General features: G+C 52.4%; 1 protein-coding gene across 1 annotated transcript in view; it reads left to right on the top strand.

Annotated features, from left to right (window-relative positions):
• Window positions 1–21083, top strand: part of SH3BP5 (SH3 domain binding protein 5) — an 82865-nt gene that overhangs the window by 27783 nt on the left and 33999 nt on the right. The window contains exon 3 of the mRNA XM_027549152.1: window positions 3008–3136. Coding sequence (XP_027404953.1) covers window positions 3008–3136 — 129 coding nt within the window. The remainder of the gene's footprint in view (window positions 1–3007; window positions 3137–21083) is intronic.

Genomic DNA, 21083 nt, shown 5'->3' with positions numbered 1-21083 from the left:
ACAATGTGGATCACACCCATGGCACTCACGGGGAACTGTACTCAATATCTTGTAGTAATCTAGAATGGAGAAGGATCTGGGAAGAAGAGATAGGTGGGTACAACTCGATCTCTGTGCTGTATACCTGAAGCTAGCACAGCCCTGAAAGTCAACTGTCCTTCAATTAAAAACAAAGAGCAACCGAAGCACCTTAGCTGGTAAGGTTGTTAGTGACTGCATACACGGATGGATAAAAGCATCTGTGTCTGCCCCATGGGAGACCGGCCATCTGTTCCCTGCAAGCCCTTTCACGCAGGTAGGTGGCTTATATTATAGTCGCTGGTGTCTGGAGTAGCTCTGGGCAAATCTGAAGTCTCTGAGGGCTGGGAAGGGGAGGTCAGTGGGTGAAGCGGGCTGGGCGTGGCTCAGTCACAGGGCCTGGGGACTGGAAAGGACCGTCTCTAAGGGGTGTCTTCTCCACTTTTAACCAGTGGTTGCCAGGTAGGAATGGGGGCCCAGTGTTGCCTGATCATTTGATTAAAAAAAAATTTTTTTTGTTTCTTTACGAGGAATTTGGAATCTAAATTAGAATAAAATTATATGAGTTTTCCTGAAATGGATAAATTGTGTAAAATTTCCATTTAGTATATAGCATACAGCCAAGGGCACGAGGCCTGTGGGTCCGTGGGCTCCTGGTTTGGGGCCCAATTCTCAGTTCCCAGAGAGGATGGAGAGAGATGGTGTGACCCGCCCCCGGTCACATGCCGACGATCTGGGCCCCGGTTTTCCCGCCTGTGGCTTGGAGATGCAGTTGTGTGTGTGGGTGTGTTTGCAAAGCAGGTTTTCCTCCCTTGGGTCAGCTGCCCCTCAGAGCCACCCCCTTGTAGAATCATGGGTCTCTTTTTATGCCAGGCGGGAAAAAAACATTGTGTGCATTTATCGAGTACCTACTGTGTGACCAGGAGCTAGCTGTTAGGCACCCAGCTGTTACAGTCACTGGTGCCAGGAGGAGCTCTGGGCAATCAGAAGTCTCCGAGGGCTGGGAGGGGAGGTCAGTGGGTGAATCAGGCTGGGCATGGCTCAGGCACAGGGCACGGGGCTGGAAAGGACTTTCTCTAAGGGGTGTCTTCTCCTCTACTTCTAGCCCCTGGTTGCCAGGTAGGAATGGGGGCCCTATGTTGCCCGATCTAGGTGTTAGCTCTTAGGAGATGGAAAAGAACCATTTTATAGGTAGTAAAAACGATGCGTAAAGAATTGACTCAATCGGAGCTTGCAGATAGAGGTTTAACCCGGTTTAGCTCCTTGTCTCTGCTGAAAGACTGGAGCTGCAGCCAACACGTTGCCTCCCACGGACTGCAAGTCAAGCCCGACAGCAGCTCAGCAGGGCTTTGCTTGTCCCCGGGCGGCCCGCACGCGCGTGCGCGGCGTGTCCTCTGGAGGACAAGTCTAGCTTGTTCTGTCCTCAGCAGCTGTAGCTGAAGCACGTGACTGCAGACCTGGCCAGAGAAGAGGGAAGGCGGAGCAGCTTCCGATGATGAGGACGCATGACTGGAGGGAGGGACCACGGGTATAGGATGGGGGCGCCCAGGGGCTGAGATGCTCTGTGTAAGACAAAGGCCATGTTCGTATGTTTCAAACCCACCTAGAAAGCCCAAGCGCGAAATGATGGGGGGAGAGCGAGTTAGGCGTGATCAGGGCCTTCCTGACCCCTCTGTGAGCTCTCCCAGTGACCTGTGAGGTCCATATAATCTTCTGCTTAGAAGCAGTTTTCAGATAGTGAGGCAGCCCCTTTGCAGCCAGCGACAACCACGTGTGTACCAGTGGGGTGGCTGGCTGCTCCTGGGGCCCCCCTGTGGCTGGTGTTCCTCCTCCCCCAGGGCCCATGTCGCCCCTCTGATGCACGCAGACTCCCCAGGCTGTGGCCGTGCCAGGCCAGCTCCCTGGGGGAGGAGGGGTGGAGGGGCCTGGGTCTCTGAAGCCCCAACCAACCCTTCCAGTGTCTTCCTAGAGCTGGAACCAGACTGTCTTTGTGATTCTTCTCCTCCTCGGGGCATCTGTGGACCTGGTTTACTGACTTTGACGGTGCAGTGAAGCCTGGTGCCGCCCATCCCCGATTCCCCTCTCCCTGACGCCTGTCCAGGCCCGCATGGCTCGTGGCATCTCTGGAGGGGGTGGCCGCCCTTATCTCTAGCCATTCCCCACATTCTGGATGTCCAGCTTCCTGCAGTCTCTGGAAAACGCCAGCCCAATCCTCCCCTCCGCTGTGGGCATGGCTCTGCTGGTGCTCTGGACTCAGTGTCTCCCTCCTCCCATCCGTGCGTCAGGCCTCCGTGCAGATGGTACCCCTGGGAACTCCCCATGAGTCCCCCTCTAAGGGCGAGTCTCCCACCCCCCTTACCTGGCCTGCTGAGGCTCTGGGTCCTGGGTCCCACACCAGCTGTGCCGGTCTCATCCTCACACACTCTCTGGGGATGGGCTGTGTTTATCCCCGTCTCACCCCCCCAGACTGGAGGCGTCCTGAAGGCAGGGACCAAGCCCAAGGCAGAGCACAGGATCTGGCCTGTCGGAAATTGGCACACACTGTTTAGTGTTGTCCGTGTCACAGGACTGGGGACATCGTGGGCGTGTGACGAGTGCTGCCATCATCATGGACTGAGGCTGCCGGGGTGACCAGGTTAGGCATCTTCCCCTGGACGGAGCTTTGTGGTCTAACCTGCTCTCTCTGATGCCGTAGTCATGGCCTCATTGATTAAGCATATCTAAATAAAATGAACCAAGTGAAAAGCTCCTTCTGTCTGTCTCACTAGCCAGGGTCAAGTGCTCAGTAGCCACGTACAGCCGGGGGCTGCCATGCCAGCCGTCCCACAGTATCACACCAGATTCTTTCGGGGGCCGTTGTTGTTGACACGGGCTTGTACGCACAGGCTTCCCGGTCGAGTGGAGGCCCTTCCGGAGGCTTCTGGGGAAGTCAGGTGGATTTCCACAGGCTCCTTAAGCCTGAACTCTGTCCTCAATTTCCTGTCTGCAGGATATCCGTCAGAAGTTCCGCTCCGTCCTGGTGGAAGCAACGGTGAAGCTGGATGAACTGGTGAAGAAGATCGGCAAGGCCGTGGAGGACTCGAAGCCCTACTGGGAGGCTCGGAGGGTGGCGAGGCAGGTAAGCGCCTGGTCTGCCCATTGCCCTGCCTGGCGCCATGGGCACCTCTGACCTCCAGGCCCCCCTGCGGAAGGTCGGGGTGCAGGAGAGCCGTGACTTCATCAGGAGGCGCGTTTGGAGTTGGTGCCTTGTTTTCGCACCCCACAGCCTGCCTTCATTCCCGCTCTCAGTTCTGTTAAGGCCATGTGGGTGCTGGCGTTTGGATGTCCCCACCGGTGGCTTCCCCGATAGCTGAGTTGGTAAAGAATCTGCCTGCAATGCAGGAGACCCTGGTTCGATTCCTGGCTTAGGAAGATCCCCTGGAGAAGGGATAGGCTACCCACTCCAGTATCAAAGAGTCGGATGTGACTGAGCTTTCAACAATATATTATTACGTCCCTGGTGGCTCAGATGGTAAAGTGTCTGCCTACAATGTGGGAGACCTGGGTTCTATCCCTGGGTTGAGAAGATTCTCTGGAGAAGGAAATGGCAACCCACTGCAGTACTCTTGCCTGGAAAATCCCATGGATGGAGGAGCCTGGTAGGCTACAGTCCATGGGATCGCAAAGAGTCAGACACGACTGAGCAGGGTCACTGGGCAATGCCTCGCTGCTGGAGTTGGTACCTGGTCCACTTCCCAAGTGGCCAGGCCAGCTCACGTGGACGGGAGGCTGTGATTAGAACACCTGGCTTGTTCTCTGCTTTCCTAGTGACTGCCTGTCAGCCCCAGGAAGAACACTCCTTCTCTCGAATTCTCCTTCCAGGTTTGGGAGGAACTGACCATTTCCTTCTCTTGAAACATTGGTTTTTTGTCCCGAGAGCACAGACAGGCGACAGAGGACCTGAGACCAGAAAGGGGGGAGGCCGCTGGGGCTGCTGGCTTCAGAGGGCATCTTCCGTGGATCATCAGCGGTGTGAGGACCTCCCGGGGTCAGGTTGAGGCTCCAGGAACAGGAGGGAAGAGAGTTCCCAACACACGGCAGAGCTGGCTGGCTCACCCCCAGGGCTCAGGAGTTGGTCCATAGTGAGGTCCTGTCCCTGCTGTGTGTTTGGTGATGGAAGATGCTGCCTCCCCGAGTCTCTGCCTGTAAGCTGATCCTCGGTGAGGGTGGGTTCCCCTGCGAGCCCCCTCTGCGTGTGCACCGTGTGTTGTTGGGAGGTGGGGAGGCAGCAGGCAAAGGGGAGCCCTTGGGAAGGGGAGCCCGAGGGATGCAATAAGACTGGAGCTATGGAGGATCTGGGGCCAGGACATGGGCATTCCTCTCCCTGGCCCTTCTCCGGGTACCTCTCAGACGTCTCATCGGGGATCCCTTTGATGTTTGGTGGTTCTGCCCAGATCCTCGCTGCAGGCTTGGGTTTTGCAGCTCCGAAACTTGAACTGAGCTTTCTGCTTGGAACCTGATGCAGACGCTGCCTTGGCTCCTGGACAGAGCGGCCTGAAACCCGCCCTTCCCTGGCCTGCTGCCCTGGGCTGTGTGATGTCACAGGGCCTGGGTGCCTTGGCCTGCGAGAAGCCTGTGTCTCAGCCACTCCGCTCTCCTCCCTCTGTGCTCCACCCAGGCCCGCAGCTTTCCAGGGAGAAGAAGTTCTTCTCCAGAAGGTGCTCACCAGTCCCCAGAAGCCCCCCACCCTGAGGCATCCCCCCTCCAGGGTGCCCTGTGTCACAGCCTTCAGCGTGCCCCCTATTGGGGGATGGGTCTCACCCCCCCATATCCCAGGATGGTAGTGGTCTTGACCTCGTAGTATGAAGGGTTCTGTTTAGATTGGAGGAGATGTTTCTGATACTGTAAACATTGGGTCAGTCCTGAGGAAGGCACGAAATCCCCTCTTCTGAAAAGGCTCCGTCACTTGAATCCTTGGGCCTTTTGAGGCCACAGAGGTCCCTGTGCTGTTGGGGGACTTTGCAGGGGCCTGTGAAGGCGTCCCCTTGGACCCTTGGCAGTGGCATCCCCACTGGGAGTTTCCCCACTGGGTCCCCAGCACTGAGATTTTGGAGCGGAACTGCTGAAGGGACCTCTGTGTTCAGGGGCCTCTGGAGTGGGCCCTTCGGGTTGCCAGCAGCCCTGGCTGACGTGTGGTGACCTCCTCTGGCTGAGCTGATTCCAGACCTCATCCTGTCTCAGAGTCTTTGAACTTGTGGATCCCTCGGTGTGTGGTCTTAACTGCAGGATTTGCCTGGTCCATCCCATCTCCTTCAGGTTTCTGTTCAGATGACACTTTATGGTGGCTCAGAGGGTAAAGAATCTGCTAGCAATGCGGGAGACCCGGGTTCGATCTCTGGGTTGGGAAGATCCCCTGGAGAAGGAAATGGCAACCCACTCCAGTACTCTTGCCTGGAGAATCCATGGGTGGAGGAGCCTGGTAGGCTACAGTCCACGGGGTTGCTAAGAGTCGGACATGACTGAGCGACTTCACTTTCTTTTCTATGAACGAGGCCTTTCTGGGCTCACATTGGAATGATAACTGCCAGCCCACCATCTCCATCACCCCAAACCCCGTTCCTTGATAGGCCTTTTCTCCATAGCTGTTCTCACCCTGTGACCTCTTATCGTCTACTTATTTATGGTAGTGAAATCCCACTACCAGACGTAGAGAATTTGGTCTTAGAGAAATTTCCAGACTTAGAGAATTTGGCCTGCTTGGGTCATTTCCATGTCTGCAATGTGGCATACAGAAGGTGTTCAAGTCTTGAGGAAATGAGCAAATGAACCAGTAAGTGAATGAGAGGTTGATCAGATGTTCCTCCCAGCCCTCCCTCGGCATGCCGAGCTTTCCCTTTTGATTATTGCATTTCTCACAGCTTCTCTGCTGCCATGTGGCTAGGTGAGCAGACTGGCAAATCCGGCTCCATCTGGGTTGGGTTGATTCAAATCGGATTTGGTGGGTGAGTCCCCAGTTGGCTTCAACACACCTGGAATAGGTTTCACACCACTCCCTTTTCTCTGCACCCCGGTCCTCTTAGATGGAAGAAGATAGTGGGGAGCTGGGTTGGGCGGGCACTCCTGCCGGCCAGTCGTGAATCGTGGCTTTGCGTTTCCCTCTCATCTCTTGGCCAGGGAAAGCCTTGGTCACGCAATGACTGAGTCCCGTGGGCAAGCCACGGAGTCATCAGGCCTCATGATCCGGTACAGACCCTGGGGCTAAGCTCTCTCTATCAGCTGGCAGAGCCCAAGATGAATGTCGAGGGAATCCTGCCCGGCTTTATGCCTGCAAACCACCCCCCGCAAATTCCTTCCTCCTTACAAGTGGGCAGGAAGAAGGGCAGAGAAGGCTCAAAGTGACCCCTGCGCCTCAGCCTCCGGGGACCTTGTTGGTCTCCAGCCGAGGGACTGACAGGGCCCTCGAAGGCCAAGGCTGGGCGCGGATGTGCCTTGTTTCATCTCTGCGGACGGTGGGCCAGCTGGGCTTGGCCCAGTGGCCGGGTCTGTCTGTGTGTCTGTGTCCTCAGACCTTCCTGGTGGTGAAGGGGGCGGGCCTGCCTCCAGCTGCTGCGAAGTGGGGCTCCCTGTTCTCTCCCTCTGCTCTTACCTCCGCCCCTTCCTGTATATGTTTACAAGCCCCTGTGACTGTGTGTAGCGGCGATGGTGTCAGAGATGCCTTCAGAGCATCTCCTCCAAGAGTGTATTATAAGGCACCTTCAGAGCCTCAGCATCCTCATCACTGTGGCAACAGTGATCTGAATACAGTGAAACAGTGATGGTCACAGACCATGAGAGTTAGGAGGTGTCCTTCGGCCTTAGCGAAGTGAAAGTTGCTCAGTCGTGTCCGACTCTTTGCGACCCCATGGACTATATACAGTCCATGGAATTCTCCAGGCAAGAATACTGGAGTGGGTAGCCGTTCCCTTCTCCAGGGGGTCTTCCCAACCCAGGGATCGAACCTAGGTCTCGCACATTACAAGCAGATTCTATACCATCTGAGCCACCAGGGAAGCCCAAGAATACTGGAGTAGGTAGCCTATCCCTTCTCCAGTGGATCTTCCCGACCCAAGAATCAAACCGGGGTCTCCTGCATTGCAGGCAGATTCTTTACCAGCTGAGCCACCAGCGAAGCCCCTCTTATGACTTAGATAAGATAATATTTGATGACGGAATCCGTTTATGACCTTGTTATTGTTGTTTAGTCACGAAGTTGTGTCCGACTCTTTTGTAAACCCATGGACTGTAGCCCACCAGGCTCCTCTGTCCATGGGATTTCCCAGGCAAGAGTACTGGAGTGGGTTTCGATTTCTTACTCCAGGGGATCTTCCTGACCCAGTGATCAAACCTGCATCTCCTGCATTGGCAGGTGGGTTCTTTACCACTGAGCCACCAGGGGAGCCCCCATGTGACCTTAGGCTTCATTTAAAAAAAAATTTTAGAAAGTTCAGAAAAAAATAAGTCCCTATACATTCTGTTAATATTTATATATGTCCTTTTTCTTGCCTGGAGAATCCCATGGACAGAGGACCCTGGTGACCATGGGGTCTCAGAGTCAGACACGACTGAGTGACTAGCACACACACACACAATTTTTCTTGAAAATAATGAGATAATACTGTGGTATGGTTTTATGGTGTCTGGAATGCTCGTATCCATCCATCCATAGTCTCAGGGGAACAACGGAGATTTATAAAGGGAAAGACTTATACAGCTTGGTTTTCCAAAAAGAGTTTACAGAGATCTGTGGTTGTTGGGCTGTTAGAAATTGTGTCTGCTCATCAGTAATTTGCACTGACTTTATTGTTCCTGATGTCAAGTCATTTTCCTACCATGAGTCAGATCCAGTCCTGTGATCTTGAGAACCTAATCTGGGTTCTGCTAAGACGAGGCAGGACACTTTTTTTTTTTTCCCCTGGGTTGAGCGGAGGCAGGAAACAGACTTTGATTTATTTGAGGGTTTTTGTCTGTGAGCCAGAGCTTGTCTTTAAGGTGGCTTTGACATATCTGCCAGCCCGTCTAGCCTTCTGTGTGTGGCCGGGACGTTCTGACGAGGGGGTGGAGCCCTGTGACTCAGCCCGAACGACAGTTTCTTGCTTCCTCTGCTCCTTGGGATCTAAATAGCCCAACAGTGGCCCCAAGCCTATCATATCGTTCCTGCCAGTCCCAACCCTTGTTATATTTTTCCTTCTTGAAAAATTACAGTAAACTGCATTTAGCATAGGTTTTACCATTTTAACTATTTTCAAGTGTACAATTCAGTAACATTAAGTACATTCTTACTGTTGGGCAGCCCTCAACACCATCCATCTTTAGAACTTTATCATTTTCCCAAATTGTAGCCCCATACTTTGTAAGTAATAACTCCCCACTGCGCCCTTTCCCCAGCCTGTGACAACCACCATTCTGCTTTCTCTGTGATCTTGACTCCTCCAAGTACCCCATGAAAGTAGACTTGTAAAGAGTTTGTCCTTTTGTGACTGGCTTTTTTTCACTTAAGCACCATGTCTTCAAGGTTTATCCATGAAGGCTGTGTTGGAATTGCATCCCTTTTTTGAGGCTGATTAATATTTCCACTGCGTGTGTAGACCACACTTAGTCATTCAGCTCATTTTCCTACCGTGAGTCAGATCCAGTCCTGTGATTGCAGGTCTTCAGGCCACCTTTATTATTTTTAAAATGGTTCGAGTATGTCAGGAGACTTTGCAACTCTGAAGTGCAGCACAAATGCAAAATAGTGAGGGTTATTCAGTGCTGACAGTTGCCCGTTTTATACTTACGGGGCCCACATCCAGTCCTTTAACCTCCTTTGGGGAGGTAGTGGGAGGGGAAATGTTTGAAGCTTAGCTGACTTAACTGTAGGACAGCTGGCAAAGCTTGGCCTCCGAGCCAGACTGCCTGGCTTTGAATCCCAGCATACCACGTAAGAGCTGTGGGACCTGGGCAGGCTGCTTACTGTTCATGCCTCGATGTCTTCATCTCTAAAATGGAGCTGTAGGGCCTTCGCTGGTGGTCCACTGGTTAAGACTCCCAGCTGCCAATGGAGGTGGCTTGGGTTCGCTCCCGGTCCTGGAACTAAGACCCTGCATGCTGTACAGCGTGGTCAAAAGAAAAAAGAAAAAGGGAGTTGTGTATCTGTTAGCTTTTGCTGTGAAACAACCAAACTCAGTGGCTTTAAACGTTTATTTAGCTGATAGTTTTGCTGGGCAGTTTTCTGATCTCAGCTTTTGGCTGATCTCATGAGTATACAGTCAGCTGATGGGTTGGCCGGGGGTTGGTTGCTCTGTAAAAGATTTATTTTTCGGCTGTGCTAGGGTTTGCTGCAGGCGGGCTTTCTCTAGTTGTGGCCAGTGGTGGCTGCTCTTCTTTGCAGTGTAAGAGCTCCTCACTGCTGCAGCTTCTCTTGTTGTGGAGGACGGACTCGAGGGCTCCTGGGCTCTAGAACGCAGGCTCAGTAGCTGCGGCACACAGGCTTACTTGCTCTGTAGCATGTGGGATCTTCCTGGACCGGGGTTGAACCAGTGTCCCTTGCATTGCAAGTCAGATGCTGAACTGCTGGACCATCAGGGAGGCCCCTGGGATGGCTTTATCTGTCACAGAGTTGGCTGGTTGTCAGCTGAGGTATTGGGTGGCTGGCCTACAGGCACCTCATCCCACAGGCTAGTGTAGGCTTCTTCATATGGTGCTGGGGTTCTAGGAACAGAAAGGGAGTGAATGTGAGTGAAAGTTGCTCAGTCGGGTCTGACTCTTTGAGACCCCAGGAGCAGAAAGGGCAACCCCTTTTCAGGCTTCTGCTTGCATCACATCTGTTAATGTACTGTTAGTCAGAGTAAGTCACACGGCCAGTCCAAATGCAAGAGGTGGGGAAAAGATAAACTCCATCTGCAAAGCACCTGCAGAGGATTACGGCCATTTTTGCAGTTTAGCATGATGATTATAAGTTAGTTCATGTAAAGCATTGGATGAAAGAAAAAGAATGTAAGTTATTGCCCCAGATGTATTTTTCTATCAAATAATATCTTTCTAAGGTGAATCTGCTACATTAAAAAACAAAACAAAAACACCACCGCCACCCTCAAAAATGCCCTATGGGTAGAAGAGAAAACAGTCCTCTGCTGGTTGGCAGGGGATGTGGAAGATGCAGATAGAAGGGTGATGCCAGGCAGGGCAGGTAAGAGCTCAGTTGCTTGTGAAGATAAAATCTGGCAGAGGACAAGAAGAGGGCAGCTACCTTACCTGTTCCTGATGGAAAGCCCTCCAAGCCCAAAGGGATGGGTGAGCGCTGGGGACCTTGAACGGCAGGGAAATCACGTTTTCAATGAGAGGAAGCTGGCAAGTACCCTGAATTCCCACGTTAATCCCACTGTAGTCTTCTTTATTGGGAAATCTGGACATTGGCTTTGTTTGCAGAAGACCTTCCCTAGGTGGAGAATTACCTCTTGAGAAACCTGTATGCAGGTCAGGAAGCAACAGTTAGAACTGGACATGGAACAACAGACTGGTTCAAATAGGAAAAGGAGTACGTCAAGGCTGTATATTGTCACCCTGCTTATTTAACTTATATGCAGAGTACATCATGAGAAACACTGGGCTGGAAGAAGCACAAGCTGGAATCAAGATTGCTGGGAGAAATATCGATAACCTCAGATATGCAGATGACACCACCCTTATGGTAGAAAGTGAACAAGAACTCAAAAGCCTCTTCATGAAGGTGAAAGAGGAGAGTGAAAAAGCTGGCTTCAAGCTCAACCAACATTCAGAAAACGAAGATCATGGCAACTGGTCCCATCACTTCATGGCAAATAGATGGGGAAACAGTGGAAACAGTGGCTGACTTTATTTTTTGGGGCCCCAAAATCACTGCAGATGGTGACTGTAGCCATGAAATTAAAAGATGCTTACTCCTTGGAAGGAAAGTTCCAACCTAGACAGCATATTAAAAAGCAGAGACATTACTTTGTCAACAAAGGTCCATCTAGTCAAGACTATGGTTTTCTCAGTGGTCATGTATGGATGTGAGAGTTGGACTATAAAGAAAGCTGAGTGCCAAAGAATTGATGCTTTTGAACTGTGGTGTTGGAGAAGACTCTTGAGAGTCCCTTGGACAGTGAAGAGAGCCAACCAGTCCATCCTGAAGGAAACCAGTCCTGAATATCCATCGGAAGGACTGATGCTGAAGCTGAAACTCCTAATACTTTGGCCACCTGATTTGAAGAACTGACTCATTGGAAGAGACCCTGATGCTGGGAAAGATTGAAGGCAGGAGGAGAAGGGGACGACAGAGGATGAGATGGCTGGATGGTGGGGGCTGGGCGTCAGCAGCATGGAGGGGACACTTACCTGGAGGACGGTGTGTGGTCAGAGGTCTAGGACGGCGGGAGGAGGGGAAGGTGAGTTGCAATGCTCTTTGTACCCCAGGCCCTTTCTCAAGAGCTGTGCAAGCTCCAGGTAGCATGTTTAAAAAACATATTTTGCAGAGGAGGAGACTGAGGCTTAGAGAAGTTGGGTGAATCAGGGGCTCCCGTAGCCCCCCTTCATTAGGATCTATGGGGCTCCCAGGCCTCGAGGGGTGGGTCCCTTATGGGCATGAACCCATCGCAGCCACACAGGTTTGCCAGGCAGCGGGGGGACAGGGACTGAGGCTCTGGGAGGTAAGGAGAGTGTCCGGACCACAGGCCCCGTGGAGAGGAGCTGAGATTTGAACCCTAGTCTCCCTCCTCCTGGCGGCAGGCCACTGCTGACGCTTCGACAGCATTTAGGGATGGTTGGCAGGCGTGAGCACAGCCTGGCACATCCCAGGGGGAGCAGGTAAGAGAAGTGATCGACTCGAAGGGCTGCCTTGCCACCCTGGGGTAACTGTGGGGCCTTTGCCAACCGTTGCCCTTTGAAACTCCCTCCCTGCCGGGACCCCAGTGTCCTTCCGTCCTGCCTCCCTGGCTCCTCGTTGCTTGTGTTTCTGCTGAGCCCGTGTCTGCCCGGGGTGGGCAGTGCTCCCTGGGGGCCTGGGTGAGGAGGTCTGGGTCACTGACGTCCTTGGCCACATTCCCATGGGGTGGCTGTGGGTCGGGTCCTGGGAACTGCGTCCCCCGGGCGCCCGGGCTGAGGGCTGGGTGACGGGGCTGGGGATTTACAGCAGGCAGGGGGTGTGCCGTTGACCTTCCTGGGCCCGCGGGACCAGGTCCTGCCTTGCAGTCCTGGTGGCTGATTCTGGGGAAGGAGCAGCTGTGTTTGGGAAGCCTCGAGTCTCCTGTCGGGATGGGGTTTGGGGGGCGGGGGGAGGAGGGACGGCCCCCCTGACCCCGGGTGAAGACTCCTGATGGACAGTGGGTCTCCAGGCTCCCTTGGGAAGGGTCCACCCCCTCCACTCCCCTTGGAGTTGCCGCCCTTCCTGCTGACCTGCCCTTGCTTTGGTCGGATGGACGGACGGATGTCTTCCCCTGGCTGATGGCTGTGTGGGCGGGGGCTGATCTGAGGTTTTCTCTCCTGTGGTTCGAGAACCATCTCTACCTGCATTTGACTCTTTCCTGCCGGGCAGGGCGGCGGGAAGCCAGGATCGGGGCTAGTGGCAAGCTGTGATCCCAGAATGCTGTCCCCCAACGCCTGGTGGGTCGGGGGGACTTCCCGGGGACTGTCCCTTTTTCTTTAGTGGCCTTTCACTGAGGCCTGCCCCCTTCCCGTAAGTGCTGCTCAAAGCTGACAGCTGTGGTTTGTCACCGCAGACCAGCGGGGGTGGAATTCTGCACCGAATCTGAAACCACAAGCCTCCTTGAACGTTTCTCTTTTTCTCTTCTGTCTTCTCTGCCCCCTCCTGTAAATCATGGGCCTTCCCTCGGAGGGAGCAGCAGGGTGACTGGTTTCTCAGTTGATGGATAGCAGAGTATTCTTGCTCCCAGTTTTGTCAACGTGAGTAGGCCTTTTATGTTGCCAGGCAACAGAATTTGGTCCCCAGCCAATGGTAGCGTTCCTCTAGAGCATTTTGACTTACCTTTCCTCACCTGGGGACGCCCCCTGCCTGCCCTACTGTGCTCCTTTCCTCTCCCCTTTCCCCCACTCCCAGTAAGACCTCATGTCCACGCTTCCCTTCTAGGAAGACTTCCCATCTAAGATTCTGGTGAGCTTATTCACACTGAGAAGTAGATGACTGATAAGGTTTCGAGGTTTACGGTCTTTGGATGTACAGGTCCTTCTGCTTAGAAACACCCCCATGGCTCGGGGTGCTCTGCTTTGGGCCTGGTGGTACGGCTGAGTCCCAGCTCGGGGCTCATCACACAGTGGGAGCTTCTTGAAACGTGTGTGACGGAACCACCCCCATCACAGCGAGAAAGAGATAGTGAGGAGTCTGGGCCACAGGCGAGTTTCCTTTTATGTGTGGTGGAAGGTCCTGGTGAAGTTTAAGCCCTAAATGGGTAGGGTCAGCAGAAAGGACACTGGACACCTGGTTCAGTTTGAGTTCCTAATCCTTGTTTGTTTTTTTAAGCATCTTTCTGTCCGATGCAATACTTGGGACACATTTCACTGAAACAGATTGTTTACCTGAAATTCAAGTGGACCTGGAAGTTCGGTGTTTTTATTTGCTAAATCTGGCAGCCCTGCCGAGGAGGGGAGTTGTGGTCTGAGTCATCGGCCAGATGGAGAGAGTAGTAGTTTCAGAGTCAGCCTCTGTTCTCAGGGCCCCTGCAGTCACAGCGCTCACAGCCTTGCCACCCGGCAGGCTCACGTGTTAGGATTCCAAATAACTAAAACATGCCCAGCCTTTGGTGCTTCTAGGAGGAAATGGGGTTTCTCAGATTAGCTGCCTGAGTCTGAGATTTTTTTTTTCTGTCCTTTAAAAATTTCTTTAAAATGTATTAATATTTACTTTTTCATATTGAATTCTTGTTTTACAGTTGTACCGCGAGGCATGCAGAGTCTTAGTTCCCCGACCGGGGACCGGACTCGTCCCCCAGGCACTGAGTGTGTGGAGTGTTAGCCCCTGGACCCTCCAGGGAAGCCCCTCTGTCCCCTCCCGACCCTCCCTGGCTTGATGGCTGCCTTTCAGGGGGGTTCGTGGGGGACCACACCCGCTGGTTCTCTTTGAGGGACCTTGCAGAAGGTGGGCTCCCAGCTGTTCTTCCTCCGACTTCTCCAGCCACTGCCCGTGGCCAGCCTCCCTCCGGCTCTCTCCCCTTCCCTGTCTTTTGAGTGCCTTTATTTGTTAGTTTAATCTTTTATTCATTAGCATGTTTATTCATGTTTCCATTTAGAACTTTCTTAGGCCCTTGGGAGCGTGCATTCTCAAAGAGGAAAGAGTGCTTCTTTGTTTCAACTAAAGAAGTGATCTGGGGCTTCCTGGGGGACTCATCTGGTAAAGAATCCGCCTGCAATGCAGGAGACCCAGGTTTGATCCTTGGGTCGGGAAGATCCCCTGGAGAAGGGAATGGCAACCCACTCCAGACTTTTCGCCTGGAGAATCCCATGGCCAGCGGAGCTGGCGGGCTACAGTCCACGGGGTCGCAAAGAGTCAGACACGACTGAGCGACTAACACTTTCACTTTCAAGGTGGTGATCGGCTGGCTTAGGAAGCCTCACTTCAGAGATGTATTAACGGTCTAAATGGAAGTAAACAGCAAAAATACCACGTGTTCGTCGATGTGTTACCAGTCTCATGTGTCTTCCTCAGCCTCTTGTCAAAGCACCATACTGCCGAGATGGCACCAGGCCTTTCTTATTTCCAAAAATCATGGTGTATCTTCTAAGGTTCTCTCATTTCTTTGAATTTAGGTCTCTTGATCTCAAGCTGAAGCCAGTTCTCTTGATACAGAGATGGCGGGGGGGTGTTTTCATACTGGCCTGGGCTCTCAAGCAGGGCAGCTGCAGGCGTGTGTAGTGGGTGCTCTTGACGGTGGTTGTTGGAAGGAAATTAAGTTTATGTAGGTTCCTCTTCAGTCTGGCCCCATCTCCACCCCAAGCCTGTAAGAAAATACATAGATTAACCTCTACAGCCTACAATTCTGAAATTTATATTGCCTTATGCACAAAATAATGGTCTCATGCTCTATCAAACGGAAACCGCATTTTGCTGCAAGTAACCAAGGATGTAAAAACAGTGGCCGAAACACACAAGAATCCTTTTTTTTTTTCACCTGAAAAAAGACCTGAATGAGGCAATCTCAACTGATGCTGTGAGTCCAGGGTCATTTGACATCCAGCCTCATCTTTATTGCTCAATCCTAGCACATGAGTCCTGTCCTCAAAAGTCCCTTCGTGGTCCAGATAGCTCCAGCCGTCACATTCTGTGTTTCAGACGGAAGGAGAGGAAGGGGAAGGGAGGGATGCCCCTTCTAACGTAAGAGTCTGCCTGAAAGTCCCAGAGAACCACACTGCTTCTCTTTCGTTGCAGGTCCGCTCACTCTTTGAACTTAAGTCTCTTGATCTCAGGCTCAAGCCAGCTGGGCAGAGGTTCCCTTTGAACAGAGAAGGCCGAGAGGTGTTTTCCCACTGAGCCTGGGCACAGCCGTGGGGACTGCAAAAAGGCATGGCTTGGAGGGTTTTAGCTAGCAGCGTGTTTCTAAGGGCGGAGGGAAGCGTGGGTCTTGGGAGGCAGCTAACCAACTCTGCCACATCTGTGCTGTGGTTTATTTATCTCCTAGAGAGGCTCTGGGTTGGAAAGAGTTGAAGTGGGTGAAGGTGACCCAGAGCCCGCAGGACTGCTCTGAGGCGGGAAATGCCGCACGCCCTGCATCTCTCTGCTCCATCACTTCCGTCCCTTTCTGCTCTGCGGAAACCCTCCTTCCCGTTGTTTTATGCTGGAGTCCTGGGAGGAAATGCTAACTTCTCATAAAGGGGTGTGTGTGTGTGTGGTTTTGTCAAGTCACAGAACCCATTCATACTTCCTTTGAGTACATACAAATTAAAATGACTCGTTAGTCACCGTCACTTCTTTGGTGGAAGCCCTCGTGTCTTGCCTGGATCCTTGAAACTGCCTTTCATTTGATATTCCCGCCTCCCTGTGCCCTCTTCTCCAATTGTCCCTCTAACCTCCCAACTGACTCTTGACAGAGACAGTTCTGCTGATAATCTTGCTCAAAAACTATAGTGGATGTGACGGTTACTTGTATGTGTCAACTTGGCTGGACTGCAGTGCCCAGATACATGGTCAGACATTATTCTGAATTTTTCTGTGAGGGGATTTACTGGATGAGATTCACACTTAAACCCATGGAATTTCAGTAAGCAGATTGTCGTCCATGGTGTGGTCGGACTCAGCCAATCAGCTGAAGGCCCAGACTAGAGCAGAAGACCCCCTCCCCATGAACAAGGGGGATTTGTGCAGCAGAGGCCTGTGGACTTGACCTGCAATATCAGCCCTTTTCTGGGTCCCCAGCCTGTTGGTCCAGCTTGCAGATTTTGAACCTCTAACCTCCATCATCATGTGAGCCAGTTCCTTAAAATAGATCTCTTTCTATGCACAAATCTTCCTCAGTTTACAATGGGCTGACATCCTCATAAGTCCGTCATCAGTTGAAAAAATCCTCAGTTGCAAGTGCGCTTAACATGCCCTGCCTCCCGCACATCCCCGCTCAGCCCAGCCCCCCACGTGTGCCCAGAGCATGTGCATTAGTCTGCAGGTGGCAGGACCCTCTAACACAAGGCCTTAGTCAGGCAGTCAGTTCAGTCGCTCAGTCGTGTCCGACTCTTTACGACCCCATGGACTGCATGCAGCACGCCAGGCCTCCCTATCCATCACCAACTCCCAGAGTTTACTCAGACTCATGTCCATTGAGTCGGTGATGCCATCCAACCATCTCATCCTCTGTCATCCCCTTTGCCTCCTGCCTTGAATCGTTCCCAGCATCAGGGTCTTTTCAAATGAGTCAGCTCTTCGCATCAGGTGGCCAAAGTATTGGAGCTTCAGCTTCAGCATCAGTCCTTCCAATGAATATTCAGGACTGATTTCCTTTAGGATGGACTGGTTAGCTCTCATTGCAGTCCAAGGGACTCTCAAGAGTCTTCAAGGCCTAGTTTATCGTAAAGGATTGACTGTCTCACGGAATTTATGGAACACCGTACTGGAACGGAAAAACCAAATGGAGTGTTGGGCACAGATGGTTGTCAGAGTGTGGGTGGTTCACCCTTGTGATCTCAGGGCCATGTCTGCCCTGCGTAAGATTAAAGAGAGGGTCGTGCTTCACATCTCTTGCCCCGAGAAAGGCCCACCTTCAGAGTAAGTATCTACTGACTGGGTGTCATGTTTTCCCCTTGGTGAAGTGGGTAATTATAAGTTGAACTGGCATGAGTCAAGGACCAGTGGTGTCTACACGGCCCATTGGTTCTGTTTCTCCAGAGAAAGCTGCCTGACACAGCGCTTCTTCCGTCCCTGGTGAGAAGCCCAGATCTGACCAGAGCATGCAAGGCTTTTCCTAGCCCCTCTCACCCTCCACGTCTGCTCCTGTGCATGCTGAGCCCGAGTGTGCCCACCCCCTGCCCCGGCCACAAATCTTAGCTGCCAGCTGCATCAAGTTGCTTTGCTCACAACCTCGGGGTCCATCAAGGGGTTTTGCATCCGTGCACACCCTGTTCTCTTTGTTTGGGATGTTTTCCTGCCAGACTGACTAGCTCTGCGAGGTTCAGAACAGTGGCCAGGAGCCTCTTAAGTATAAATCATAAAATGAAACGTAACTCAAAGGTCAGTCCTTCAGTTTCACCAGCCACACGTCAGAGGCTCACTCAACACAGGTTGCTGACGGTGGCTATTTGGGGATGTTGCAGACAGAGGGCACTTCCATCATTGTAGACAGTTCTGCCGGAAGCTTTCACCCTTTGCCTGATGGCCTGATAAAATGAAGGCACCGGTCAGTGCACCTTCTGGAGACTTCCTGCAGGCTCCCTCGTGCACTGAGGTGTCCTTCACTTTGCTTTGAGAATTTGCTGAAAGCTGTGGATGTCATTCTCTGAGAACACACATATGCGTGTGGGTGTGTACATCATAAACAGCATTTCAAGGTGTAATCATCAGCTCCCCTTGAGGGTCAGCCCTGTCCCGTGGGTTAATAACAACCCACACGATAAGCTAATACTGCAGCATGAGACCTGCTTGCTGGTATAAAAAGCTGACACTTCTGTCCTGCTCACGTCCACCTGTTCTGTATTTTACACGGTGGTGATGGTGGTGGTGGTTTTTTTTTTTCTTCACGTGTTTTAACTCACTTGCCTCTCAGAGCAACACCACGAGGTGGTTTCTGTTGTCCACGTTTTGCAGATGAGGCAACCGAGGCACAGGGCATTCAAATACTCAGGGTCCCTCGGCTAGCAAGTCACCTGGCCAGGGTTTGACCCAGGCAGCCTGAGCTCTGCGTCGGCGGTTCCTAACCTGACAGGGCTGAGAAACCTGCCTGCCCCCGAACATGAGCTCCTAAGGACTCAGATTGCATCTTGCCTCCCTGCCCTTTGCAGGTCTCTGCGGTGCCTGGGGTTCCGTCGAGGGTAGATGGGTACTGCGGGAAGGGGGTCCTGGGGCTGCTGCAGTTACACAGCGGCTTCAGGTACAGCGGTCTCAGCCGAGACCTTGGATTCTCCTGCTGTGTGTCTTTTGCTCTCTCCTTTCCACTGGCTGTGATTTGTTCCCCTAGGGCTGGGAGAGGCCCTGAGTCCCTGAGACTGGCCTTGCCTGGCAATTCCTGGTGGAAAGCCAGACGGTGCCCAGCTGACCTTCCTAAGCTGGGGGCCCTGCCGCGCCCTGTCCCAAAGCCGCTCCTGTCTGCCCCGGAGCTCTCTAGGTGCTCGAAGCGGCGTGGGCTCTGGGCGTGTGTCCTCCTGGGTCCTGTTCTGGTGATGGCCTCCTCTGGCCAGGGCAGCTGGCTTTCTCGCATACTGAGCCAGGTCTGGCGATGGCCTCCTCTGGCCAGGGGCAGCTGGCTCTCCCACATACTGAGCCAGGTAGGAGGGGTGTGTGTGTGTTTACTTTCACTTCCTTCCTTATTTACTTTCATTTTTGTCTGTGTCCCCCTGACCTCGAGTCCTTTTCAGGTTCATCTTGAGCTGGTAGTTAAAACTGAGCCAAGTCACACCGACCCAGAGGCGGAAGAGGGCTTGTTGGGGAGGGGATGACCTTTGAGTGAATCAGTTGCTCCTTTGGCTGTGCTTAAGTGTCCCCAGCAGGCTCTGGTGCCATACCACCCGGGGCAGGCCGAGGCCTGGAGAAAGCGGGAAGGGGGCAGCCAAGGTCCCCGACTGATGAAGGGCTGGGAACAGCACCTGTTTGCACGTCACTGTCCTGGTGGCAGGGACTCAAGGACGTACAGAAAGCATCCTTGGCTTCACGGAGTTGGCTGGGTGGTCAAGAAGGCCAAGTGAAGGATAAAATCATTCAAGATGTGCTGGCAGTATATTTGGGAAATTGCCAGTTTTTTTTTTTTTTTTTTCCACCTATACTATCTTATAACATGGCAAAATGCTGTAATTAGAAGTATAGAAATTTGGTCCCGTGAATTCAGAGGGGGTAAAGTGTCACCCAGGAAGGAATTTCCCGAAGACCCACTGGGACCTGCATTATGTATTATTCAGCTTGGAGGAGGTGAGGCCCAGTGGAAGGGGAACTATTTAGATCTTGAGAGAATGGCGTTCCTGCCTCATGATTTAGTGTGTGCAGTGAGGTCCTTATTCAGGTGAGTTTTCACATCATGTGAACGGACACTTCTGAGGATACGTGTGCCCAGAGGGACGTTGATTTAATTGTGGGAGCCACAGAAGAAAATCACAAGATGCGTTAGGATGGCCGACCACCGGGAAGTCATTTGTGGCTCATCATTTGTACCTGAATTAAACAGGCATTACTTTTTTTCAGTATGGGGGATGGCTGCTTTGCAGTGTTGTGTTATCCACATCCCATCCCCCTCCCCAGGTCATCACCCAGCACCGAGCTGAGCTGCCTGTGCTAGACAGCAGCCTCCCACGGGCCACCTGTCTAGGTCGTGTATACCTGCTGCTCTCCCAGTTTGTCCCACCCTCTCCTTCCCCTTGGGAAAACAGTGACAGACTTCATTTTTTGGGGCTCCAAAATCACTGCCGATGGTGACTGCAGCCATGAAATAAAAAGATGCTTGCTCCTTGGAACAAAAGTTATGACCAACCTAGACAGCTTATTAAAAAGCAGAGACATTACTTTGCCAACAAAGGTCCGTCTAGTCAAGGCTATGGTTTTTCCAGTAATTGTGTATGGATGTGAGAGTTGGATCATAAAGAAAACAGCACCGAAGAATTGATGCTTTTGAACTGTGGTGTTGGAGAAGACTCTTGAGAGTCCCTTGGACTGCAGGGAGATCCAACCAGTCCATTCTAAAGGAAATCAGTTCTGGGTGTTCATTGGAAGGACTGATGTTGAAGCTGAAACTCCAATATTTTGGCTACCTGATGCGAACAGCTGACTCATTTGAAAAGACCCTGATGCTGGGAAAGATTGAAGGTGGGAGGAGAAGGGGGCGACAAAGGATGAGATGGTTGGATGGCATCACTGACTGATGGACATGAGTTTGGGTGAACTCCGGGAGTTGGTGATGGACAGGGAGGCCTGGCGTGCTGCAGTCCATGGGGTCGCAAAGAGTCAGACACGATTGCGCGACTGAACTGAACTCCTTCCCCTGCTGTGTCCGTAAGTGTGTTCTGTCTGCGTCTCTCTTCCTGCCCTGCAAGCAGGTTTATTAGCACCATTTTTCTAGATTCCATATACACGCGTTCATACCTAGTATTTTTCTCTTTCTGACTTCCTTCCCTTGGGTGACAGACTCTAGGTTCATCCATATCACTTACAAATGACGCAATTTTGTTCCTTTCTGTGGCTGAGTAATAAACAGACATTTCTTAGGCATCTGCAGTGTAGGTTGGCTGGGCTTGGGGAATGAAGCGTTCAGTAATGGTCTCTCCATCACTGAGGCTCCCGGATTGCTGGGCGATGCTCTGAGAGATCCCGCGGCTCCTGTGAGCTTACTGAACGCTGCAGCACCAGCTCTGTGGGCCCTCAGCCTGCAGAGCTGCCCGGGTGTCTGGCCGCCCAGTGTGTGTTGCTGGTCCAGGGA

The sequence above is a fragment of the Bos indicus x Bos taurus genome, chromosome 1 (assembly GCF_003369695.1).
Source record: "Bos indicus x Bos taurus breed Angus x Brahman F1 hybrid chromosome 1, Bos_hybrid_MaternalHap_v2.0, whole genome shotgun sequence".
NCBI lineage: Eukaryota > Metazoa > Chordata > Mammalia > Artiodactyla > Bovidae > Bos > Bos indicus x Bos taurus.
Note: the sequence above shows the minus strand (reverse complement) of the source record. Positions and strands in the feature narration are given on the sequence as shown.